The 11,882-nt window shown below is 35.2% G+C and overlaps 1 protein-coding gene across 1 annotated transcript; it reads right to left on the bottom strand.

The window, feature by feature from the left end:
* Positions 1–9,073: 9,073 nt before the first annotated feature.
* Positions 9,074–11,664, bottom strand: LOC142607692 (cationic peroxidase 1-like). The gene is made up of 4 exons (XM_075779281.1): positions 11,396–11,664; positions 10,384–10,575; positions 10,056–10,221; positions 9,074–9,695 (listed from the first exon to the last, which is right to left on the bottom strand). Exons 1-4 carry the CDS (start codon positions 11,606–11,608, stop codon positions 9,310–9,312), a joined length of 957 nt encoding a protein of 318 aa, XP_075635396.1. The 5' UTR covers positions 11,609–11,664; the 3' UTR covers positions 9,074–9,309.
* Positions 11,665–11,882: the final 218 nt, after the last annotated feature.

The following is an 11,882-nucleotide window of genomic DNA, read 5'->3' as shown; positions in this document are numbered from 1 at the left end:
ATCCTTCTGATGAAGAAGCTTGCGTTGCCCCTCCACCTGGGTCTTCATCGTCTTTAAACTAGCCTCGGCGCCATCCCTTTCCCTTTTTAGCTCCACCAACTGTGTGGTGAGCTTCTCATTTTATGCGAAGGCCTGGCCTAGGGTCTTCTCGGTCTCCATCCGAAGCTCCTGTTCCATTCCAGCCCTTTTTCGAGAATCCTCCACGAACTTCTCGGCAGTAAAAACTTCCTAGATGGCCTGTGACAGAATACCAAAGGGCCAGACGCATGAAAATATCTCATAATAGTTAGATACAATGAAAAAGAAGTGAAGTTAAGGTTCGAAACTTACTAGGGCCAAGTCCCTTTTTAGTGAAAGGAACAGATGGGGCTGGCTCATCTTTTCTAGGGCCTCCATGTCCTTGGGCAGAAGAAGGGGACGTTCCAAGGCATCGGCCAGGTAAAGGGCATGGCCTTGTTGGAACGCCTTAATATTGGACTGGCAAAAGATAGGTGCCCCGTCCAGTTTGAGCTCGAAAAACCAAATAGCCGGTGCTCGGCGCACTTCGGCGAGGTCCTTGTTCTCCCCGCTTTCCACTGAGGGCACACGTCCCTTGCCCTTGTCTAGTTTTTGCTGCTGGGGTTGCTGCTGTTGTTTCAACTTCTTTTGCCTTTCCCCATCTGCCTCCTCAACCTTACCCTTCCTTTTCTTCTTGGGCTCAGCAACAAGAGGCTTAGGGTCAGAGAGAGGAGGGGGTAGAGGCAAGGACGAAGGAACTTGAGACCCCCTGCTCCTTTTTTGGCTACTCTTTCGCCCCTCTTCTGCATTAATCCTTTAAGCACGTCTATCTGTTCCTCTTTGGAGTTGGAGTCGGGGTGGGCGACTATTAGGCCTGCTATCCCGGAGGTCTCGGTAGGCTCGTCCTCCTCGTCCGAGAGTATGACAAACGGGTTTCCTCGGGGTCTTTCGACGTCCTCGAGTTGAAACTGGTCTATCTCCTCGTCCAACGAGTGCGACGAGGACACTTGCTTTTCTTGGGCGGCGGTCGTCTGAGAGTGCATCGAAAGAGGGATTACTGCGATGGGGCGTGTGTACAAGATGGTGTTGGGTTCGTCGGGAAGATCGTGGTTGGAGAGGAAGCTTGGTCGTGCGACATTTATCCTTCTGCGTCGTTTATCCCCGGTAATGATTGGGTTTTCTATCTCTTGGAAGTCCGAGGATATGAGATCATATCCTAATATCAAATGAGCCGCTTTCACTTGTAAATCTTCGCTCATAAAAACTTCTGAGCAGAGAACGCGGTTTAGGTCGGCAACGTTGCAATAACTCAGGCGTGGGCGTACGTGCTGTTTATTTGTGAGAAAGGACATCCGAGGAGACAAACGTGGTCAGATCTGTGGTAAATGTGAAAACCAGAAAAAATAGTGTACAATAAGAAATAAAGCATTAAAAGGCGTTGGGATTGAATCACAAGGTAAAGGAATTAACTCCTAAGGAGTCACACCTAGATCTCCCCATACGATAAGGTAGTGACGATCATCGTGCCAGTTTCCTGAGGCGATGAGGTAGTCGTCCTTCATGCCTTTCTTGGAATTAGGCAGACAGGAAATCAACCTAATTATACTAGAACTCGACTTGATGTAATACCCTACGTTTTTAAGTTTGTGGCACTCGTACATGAAGGCAACATCGTGCCATGTGAAGTTTAAACCCATTTGCTCATTCAGAGCATCCACGCTACCCAAGACCCTAAACACGTTTGGTGCGCACTGGTCTGGGCATAACCTATGATTACAAAGGTATTCCTTAGTCACAATTCTCATAGGGAGAGTCATCCCACCTTTTATGAAGGCAATCATAGGGATGATTACTTCTCCCGTTTTCCTAGCACTGCCTAAGCCTTCTACTGGATAGTATTCTAGGTCTACGTCACTGGGAATTTAGTTTTTGGTCATAAAACCTTCCATCCCAGCGGCGGTATCTACTAAGCACTTAAACCTACCCATCTAGGAGAAATGAAAAAGCAAGTTTTGAAAGGAAAAACAATTAAGAGTGGAGCCGAGGATAGAATCGGAGAAGAAAAGAGCAAAGAAAGCAAGAACTTATGAGATTTGGTTATGCGAGTTTCCACGAGTTTCTGGAGAGAAAACGCGATGACTGATACTTTGATATGATTGAATTCTAAAGAAATGAATGAAGATGCGGATTTCCAAGCGTTTTGACGTGCGGGAAACGGCCTCGAAATTGGATTTGTCCCGCTTAAATTGGATTTGTCCAGTTTGTTTTTGTCATTGGGCCCCTAAGCCCACGAGTTAGCCTACACTACAAACATCCGATGAACCGTCCGAGGATGAATGTCTCCTCGGATGGGCCCGGCGCACACCCTAGGATTTGTCAAGAAGATTAAAGGCAGAGTTTTGGAAAAACTATTGGGTAAGAGGGGGATCCAAGTACCCTTTAGAGGCAATGGCGTGATAGAAATATTTGAGAAAAAGGCTGCTACCTCCACATTAAAGACCTTGCACCTACCGCTCTAGCCGCATTAATGAGGAAATGACCCCTGAACAGTAGAATTGAACTTTCCTGCTATTATTTAAAGACTTCAAGAAGGTGGTGGAAGGGAGAGGCACCTAAGGATAAGATTTGTGAGACACGTGGATGTAAGAGGGAAGAAGAAGAATATTTAAGAAGAGAAGGGAGAAAAGAAAAAGGGGGGATCAATCAGTTAGCGAGAAAAAAGAACTAAGGACTGTAATTTTCGGCATAAAAGAGAAGCAATATACAAATCGTCCTCGGCTTATGTCCGAGAAGGTTCCCTTGTCATATTTGTTTATCATTTGCAAAGATTGTGGCATTCTAGCCTGCTTATCAAGTTTCCAATACCCCTAAACTAGATTTCAAATCCACACTCTACAAATCTTATTGTTTAAGACTCATTGGGTCTGAGCCCACGTCTATCTTTGGGTCCAGATGCAATTGTGCACTTACAATATATATATATATATATATATATATATATATATATATATATATATATATATATATATATATATATATATATATCTTCCCGAGGTTTGAGCGGTCGGTATGATAATAGAAATATCGTTACGCATCTAATTTGTAGTAATATATTTGAGCTAGTCTAGGATCGATGAAGTGAAACCCGAAAACAGATTATTTTGTCGGGTCAATGGAACTGATTTGATCTACATATTATACAAAAATGAGGCTTTCTCAGCAGTACCAATGAAATTAAATAACTTATTTGCAATGTAGATGGCTTACAGTGACGTGTGATTTTTATATGGACAAAGTTTAACTACAAATTTAGTTGTAGCTATAAATTATAACTTTATTCAATATCAACAAAATTACTGCATATTTTGAAAATCTAACTGTTGGATTGTATGTTTTGTACGCTTTTAATGTACATGTCAAATTTTGTTTCAATCATATATTATTTACTATATGATTTATAAGATTATATTTTATGCATAATTTTAAACTATACAAACTTGCAATTTAAAAAAAAAAATTATTGATGGCATAGCTATTGATTTTTAAATTTCTAGAAATTTTGCAAGTATGGGGGATATAAAAAAAAAATGTAATCCACTAGTGGAGTTGTCAAAATTCACCTCTAATAAAAAAGATATTGAGTAAGGTTGTGGACTTAGATTACAACCAATTTTATAACTAAAATTTTTCCTTTTTATATTTGCTAGTATATAACTCAGGCTTATGGACAGGAATAATGAATTGTAGTGATGCCATTGATATTAATTTGAGTTATTAAACATATGGGACATAGTACGACTATAACATTTGGATGTACTAAAATAGTTTTTCCTCGCAATTTTCCTGATATTGGTTACGCTAAGCTTCTTATTACATTGCTATAATTTTAAAAATCACTATTGGATACTACATATACAATATTAATTTACAATTATTGTTTGTGAAATTCTACTAAATACAACAAAAACTAAAATAATAAATTGATCAAACAATTTCTTCTAAATTAAATGGGGATAGATACATGAGATCATTCAGTTCAATTACAGTTTGTTACATTCAATATTTTCACATGCATAATATCTGAATAGAAATAAAAAAAAATATATGTACATTAGTTTAGAGAAAAAATAACAGTAAAAATTTAAATAGTTTAATTTGTATGGAAAGCTAACAAAAGCAAAATCCAATTTTGATTCTAATTGAATTTTCTCTAAATTTTGGTTTATATATATATATATATATACACACACACACACACACACACACACACACACACATATATTACCTAGTTAGTAATAAATCATACATAGTCATAGTATATTACATAAATGGCTTATAAATTTGAATTGTTTTTAGTTATAAAAAAAAGGCCCATAAATATAAAATCATTTAAACTCTCTCTTTCTCTAATTTTATATATAGAGTTCAATATATGATTAGGTTTTTTATAGTTTATTTATATTGGACTCCTCGTTTTTTACACTAAATTAACTCATCTATATTTTATATATATATATATATATATATATATATATAATAAGTGAAGCTGAGAGAAACTCAAATTAGAATTCCAAATTAGAGTTCCAATTTTGCGTCATGTGTCCTAAATTATTTATTCTTAAAGAGTTTTATTTCTTAATTTTATAATCAAATGTGGGACCACATCGTAAATATTCATTCAAGTTAGTTATTAAATATAAAAATCAAAGAGTCTAGAATAAATGAATCATAAAAGAGAAAAAAAAGTGTTTCACAATAGTTTAAAAAAAAAATGGACAATTTACCTTTGATACCTAATAATATCCATATAAAATTTTTTAAAGAGTTAACAAAATATAAAAATGACTATCAATAGTATTTAAATTATCTATATAGAAATTATATTATGCATCTTATTGTATATCTTTAAGTGTATCCATGCATATGCATGGGGTTACAAGCTTGGCGCAAAATTAAACTTTAATTGAAATCAAATTTTTACATTGAATTAACTCACTTGACACAAAAATTTAAATTTTAGATTAAATGGAATACATGGCGCAAAATTAGACTTTAATTGAATTCTAATTTAAAATCTAATTAAATTTTCTCTCAACTTTGCTTATATATATAAAAGTAATGCTAAGGACACAACAAAATATCACAACAATTTCATTGCATTCCTTCTTATCAAAAAGAAATTATTACATTCCTAAATTAGCATATTGGTAGCCTCGCGTGGGCATGCGGACAAGGTCGTGGCATGCACATATGCACACTACCTAGACCATGTCATGACTTTTGGGTGGGTTACCAAGGCCATGGCATGCCTTGGGGACCCCTTTATTGCCATGACAGCACTTGGGGGCATGTTGCTGCCAAGGCTAGATAACCTCTTTGGACACTTTCTGCTCTTCCCCCCTTGAAGAACACCTAGAAACAAATCCTAAACATTGATATATTGAGAAAACATAATACCCTCTTTTGAGGCAATTATTGGAGTCTTGTCCTGATTTTTTGCACACATGCTAAGAAAACCAAACCTTGGACATATAAAAATTTCAAGGCCAGATTTCACATATAATTTTTTTTTTTTAAATTTTCGGAAGCCGAAAATAGGAAAAATCATAAAAATTTGAAAAATGCTTGAAATGTCAAACCGATTGTTGGAAACCATCTCTAAAATCATGTAATGAATTTAGAGAGGCAATACATGGACCTATCACAATCTCCAATTTAAATTTTTTTTGATATACTAATTTTAAAATATTGTGAAATTATTTTCAATTTTTATTGTATCCATGGCATTAGTTGAAAATTTATTCGTTTATCTAAATGGTTTTACATTATTATTATTATTATTTGGGTAGAAATCACAAATGACGTTGGAGACAGATAAAAGGCCAGTCTGGTTTGATTGGGGAAAAAAATGATATTTCTTAGTAGTAGGTGCATAAGACAGGGAGGGAGTCAAACGCTTTTGCCTAGGCGAATATATTGATAAGGGTGCATACTACTTTGATGACATTACGTAGAGCGCGGGATGAATTAGAGGTCACACTATCTATTTTCAATTTTCTAGCAAGTTGCTTTCCAAATTTTGTCAGCTGTACATATAATAGTTAGGCATCTGTTCATTGTATTGACTTCGAAATTATCAAGCATATCTTAGAACTAGAAGTGAAATGACTAAAAGGGGTGCAAGGTAGCTTAACTCATTATTCTATATGTTGTAGATGCCACATCAAGCAAGTTGATCTAGGAGATGGTCCTACCCTACAAACTCAATTTAATGGACAATCTTAGATTTACAAGTAGTTGTCAATTTAAATTTTACATGTCACATATAAAATGGTGCAATGGGATGTTGATAAGGCAAATAAAAATATGCAATGTGTTGTATCATGTATGCTCTTTAAAATATGTCATAATAAGGAAAATCACGTAATGCTTCATCTTAGAAATTATTAAGTTGACACACATGGATTCGTTAAAAATTTTCTGTAGGCCACGTGTCATTAGTCATTACCCTATTTTGACAGTCCTAAGATTTTTCAAAATTATTTTTTACAGCCTAGGGCACCCAAAAATATTTTTTTGACACTCAACACTTTCAAATTGAAAGTAACAAAACTTGTTCACCAAGATCAAATAAAGGAACGAGTACTAACATCAAATTATAGCCATATATAGAAGACCAAACACTTTGACCAAGTTTGATTGGAGGTCGACTAAAGTTCACACCATAGTTACCAGTATCTCGATCCGAATCTTAGAATCTTAAGATCCAAATATCTTACACTCCTTTAGAGCAAATTTGTGTTCATCTTAAAAAATAGGGAAAAATTAATAAAACCCCTTTGAATTGACATGTACGAACCAAATTGGACTTGAAAATGAGCAAGATATTTTAGAACCTAGAATATAATAACTCAAACATTTAGCAAATTTTTGACAAGCGTAAGGAAGTTTAACTTCAAAATTAACCTTGGTCAAATTGAGGTCGAACAACATCTGAGTGGTGAAAGTCAGTATTCATTGGAAGTATTATGGAAAAACGTTCGATTAGACGAACTTCAAGCATAGAAACTCCAAACGAGCTAATCAAACTCATGAAAGTACGAAGATTGGAAACTTGGGAAAAAAATCAGGGTTGTGGTTTGGATATACCAACAAGAAGGCTCGGTATAATTTACAACCTATAGAGAATCCATTTTTGTTCTGGCCTATATCTAATCCTGATGATGAAGCCAGAATCTCTGCTAAAATGATAAGCACCATGTGTTAAGCCCAACAACCCATTCCTCAAGACCTAAACCCACTTTTTAGTTGTTTTGTAACTTTTTGACCGAAGCAATGCACACTACTTTTAGGCAGTGTGTACGTAGCTTTTTTTTTTGCTGAATACAGTGTGTACGTAGCTTGAAACTAGCGTATGCCACTAAGAGATAAGAAGCATATATTCACTCCATTTCTATATGGTTATTGATTGTGGTCTGCTAGCATGGCTAGCAAACTGACTAGAACATACACTAATCCCCTTATATATCCTTTCTAAGTGTGCGTTTGGGAAGCAATGAAAATTATAAATTATTTTACTATTCAGCTTATTTTTGTTACTATTCATAGATCTCACTGCACTTTTTGATACTATTCATAGGCTCTACTATATTATTTTAACAATAAATTTTAGTTTCAGCAAAATAAGTAATATCTAAACCGATCTAGCCTAGCAGGATTTATCAGAATTTGTACTCCAAATTGTGCAATTTTGCTCCCTGGCGCGCTTCTCGAATTCAGCATCCCCCTGTCAACTTCAAATTATGATATCTCACTTGTTTCAAAAGAAAGATTCAGCATTCCTAATAGTTCTATACAATCAATTTTGGAAAAAAGAGTCTCTCCCCCATGAGACACCAATTACTATTCCTATCACTATCTCATGTTGACCTTAACTCCTTGAAGTTTCTAACATCCTTGTTGGAGTTTTGCTAAAACCAAAAATATCAAAGCTAGAGTGACACACAAAGCTGCAATAGAGAATTGACCAAGGGACCGATCAATTTAATTACCATTGAGTGCTTAGAAGGGAGGTAGGAATTTGGAACCTTTATCTTTATTCTCCTCCTTTATTTTGACATTAATTGTGTGTGTGTGTGTTTTTTTTTTTTTTTTGAATGCTTTAATTTGTTTGCTTCATGTTTATTTATTTTTAATTCAAATATGCTCATTCCACACAATTCATGTGATTGATTGAATTGTATTTACTTTGGTGCCCTTAAGTTTTTATTCAAAGTAGAGATGTGCAGCAAACTCATTGATTTGCCAAAATTGAAAAAAATCAACCCAAACGGTCGAGTTGAGTTGGTTTTTAGGGGTTGGATGGGATGGTCAAAGTTTTTCACAGTGAGTCAAGTTGGGTGCAAGTCAGAAAATTCACAAATTTACCTAACTAACTCGCCTATATTTAATATATATTTAAAATATATATTATATAATTTTATTATTTACTCTTTCTTTTTTATTAACTGAGTTGGGATAGAACTATACAATATCTTAGTAACTTTGAAGCAGTAATAAAGTAGTTTGTATTGGTTTGGTAATATACTCAAGTTTGTTAGATTTCAAATTTGCTCTTATTTGTATTGGTGTTCTAATACTCAATTAAAAAAAATTAAAATTGTCCAACTCATGGGTCCAATGACTCCAACCTAATCCAACTCAATCCAAATGGGTTGAGTTGGATCCCTGTAATTGGTTGGATTGGATTGAGTTGAATTTTTTTTAACCCAACCCATGCAAACCCCTAATTCAAAGTAGCGTACACCTTCTATAAAATAATAAATAAATAAAAAAGTAGCTTACGCCTAACTTATTAAGCATATGGTTTTGTCATTGATTAGTATCTTGAATACGAGACTAGAGCTGTGTCTGTGAAGACTATATCTACTGAGTGCAAAGCCAAGGCTAGTATGTCTTCCTTAGATCCTTAGATCCATAAACACCTGAAGGACATTAAGTTTGAGCAACAATACAAAACTTTCTGTTTTGACTTAATGTTGAATTTGCAATTGTACTTGAGTTACTCTGTATCTAAAATAGATAAATAGGCACTATTTATTTATGGCTTTCTTTTTTCAGAATTGAAAACAAAACTTCATGTTTTACAATTCATACAAACTTTTTTCAAGAACAGAAACTATAAAATCAAATTACATCAACAGAATTCATTTAACATGTTTTGATCTCCACTTTATTATAGCGATTGGTTGAATCAAAACACATGAAACCATATATTCTATATAAATTAACAACTTAGTTCAGTTGTAAGGTTCAATTGATTTTCTTGCAATTAGTACGAATTTCGCCATTAGTTTTTGTGAGAGGGCTAAGGTTCCCCATTTTCACCATGGCATTGGCGAAATCAGTGAAGAAAGTTGAAATGCCTGAGCTATAGGTGGTGACCTGAGCGTCTGTGGGGCCGCCACTGAAGAGTTGTTGGTCCGAATGTAACAGGCCCTTGCTATTCACCAAATTCTTGAAATAAGCATTATCAAAGATAACAGGACTGGTGGCATCTATTGGAGAAAGGTTGCTATCTCCCCCTGTGATTGGACAGTTTGATTGTGTTGATTTTGTAAATTCTGAATCAATAGTGGTCTCGTTATAGATACGTCCACGAAACATCAAGCACCTAGCTTGACCTATCGTATGAGATCCTATTTGTGAACAATTCAGAAAAGGAAAACGAATAAGAATTAGTTGATTCAACTTCCATGAAGCTCAGAACTAAAATTTTTATTGATGTGACTCCACTGTTCTGTTATTTGACTCAAGAATGACTATTAATGCTTATGATGACAAAATGCAAATTTCAGAGGCAGTTAGAAAATAGTCTAAAGTAATATGCTTATTTTCAGCATATGTTACCATCCTAAAAGCACTCTACTTCAACTGGTAGGACTATGGACAGTAACATAGAATCATTAAATTGTATGCAACAAACTAACTAGATGGATAGGCTTCATAAACTCATTGCAATATAAGAAATCTCATTAAAAAAATTTACTATGTTTTACCTGAGAGCGCTACCATTTCTTTTGTACTAAACCCTTTGTTCGAGAAGGAAGATATAAGGTCTTTGAGGTCCATTGCAGGAGATGGGAGGTCGCTATTTGCAGCTGATAAACTTGCTGTGGTCGAGTCTCTTCTGCCCAACTGAACTGTCCATGAAGGCCCAGCTAACTGTATAAAGGGATAGTGAGATTATTACACTAACAATAAGATAAGCTTCTTAGTATAAAAAGGTTGTATGCACTGGGATACCAATTGTATCAAAACGGTGTTAATCCTTAATTCTCACGATTAATACTCTTCCCTCTATTTATTTTTAATACTATTACTTACGGCGGCAACAGAATCACGAGCTGCAACAGCTAGGATATCTGCACAAGAAACAACTCCAGGGCAAGCACTCTCCAGTGAAGTCTTAATGGTATCAATTACTTCAAAACCCCTCAAAGAATCGACGTTTGGGCCGGCTGTCTTCTCCCCAGTAAAACTTGAAGTATCATCTAATAAAACTGATGCATCACATCCCTGTTTAAGCCACAAAATTGATTCATCAATGGTGAGACAAGATCAACTGAATATATATATATATATATATAAGCAGAAGTAGTTATATAATTCCCTATTCTCTCAAGAATTTTTTTTAGTGATATATGCATTTCTCCTTAATATTGTATATGCATGATGCATGCAAGCTTTGGATATCGTCCGCAAATATATATACAATCATGCAATACGATGTGTACAGATTATATAAGGTTGTATTTGTATGCACGCATTTATATATTCAGTGCATGCATGATGCTAAAATTAAACTTTCAGTATCTTTTACTGAGTCACCGCATGGTATATTAAGGTTGCTGCAGGCATTTTTTTTTTTCTTTTCTTTTTTCCCGTTTCTTTTGTTAAGTAATTAGAGGAATGAGAGTAGTATATGATACTCATTAAGCTGCACTCTTTTTCTTGAATAACAAAAAGATGCCCTCTTTAGTATTTGATATATATACCTAAACGCAAATACTAAAATAATTAAGTTGCGTGAATATTTTGTTATTGATCATTAAGCTAATCATAAATTATTATGCTACTGGCCTTTTTATTTCAATACTGAAAAACAAACTTAAAACTAGCTATATAATTCCACGAAATGCTACTAGAGCTTGTGTCATTGACAATAAATATATATTTTTAACATATTGAATTATTGATATCATACTCAAAGTGGTGACTGCATATGCTCATACAAATGTATGTTCTACTACGTAGTGCTGGTGTGTGTGCATGTGCATGCATGGTCAGTGTGTGTATGTGTAGTGATAATGAGAGATAGAGAGGAGAGAGAACATGCATTGACAAAGCAATCATGGAAATGGAGACGAAGCAAAGAGGCCCCCATGCGATGTTCCTTAACAACTGCGTTATTCACTGCAGTTTTAATGGTAGAGAGGGCTCTTGGGCATGTGGTTGCATAGAAAGTTGGGGATAATTGTGCAGAGGCATCTCCAAATATTAACAAAATTGCAAAGAAGCAGAACATGCAAGAGTGTGAGTAAAAGGCCATGTTTCAAAGAAGAGAGACCACAAAGAAGTAGAGAATTGTGATTCGTCTTTCGTTGTGGGAAATGAATAATGCGTGTAGCTGTATTTATAGAGGAGCTAGCACTTTGTTGGACCTTGCAATTTGCTTGGGTCCTATGTCAAAGGCAAATAAAAAATTGGAAAATGAAAATTCTACAAAGGGGAAGAGGTATCCTATCCTACGCAGCCATTCAAAGAAACAAGATTTTTAAAATGTCATCCAAATTCCACTACTGCCATACATGCCTTGGCTTGAT

The sequence above is a fragment of the Castanea sativa genome, chromosome 8, assembly GCF_040712315.1.
Source record: "Castanea sativa cultivar Marrone di Chiusa Pesio chromosome 8, ASM4071231v1".
Classification (NCBI taxonomy): Eukaryota; Viridiplantae; Streptophyta; class Magnoliopsida; order Fagales; family Fagaceae; genus Castanea; species Castanea sativa.
This window is presented reverse-complemented; position numbering and strand designations above follow the sequence as displayed.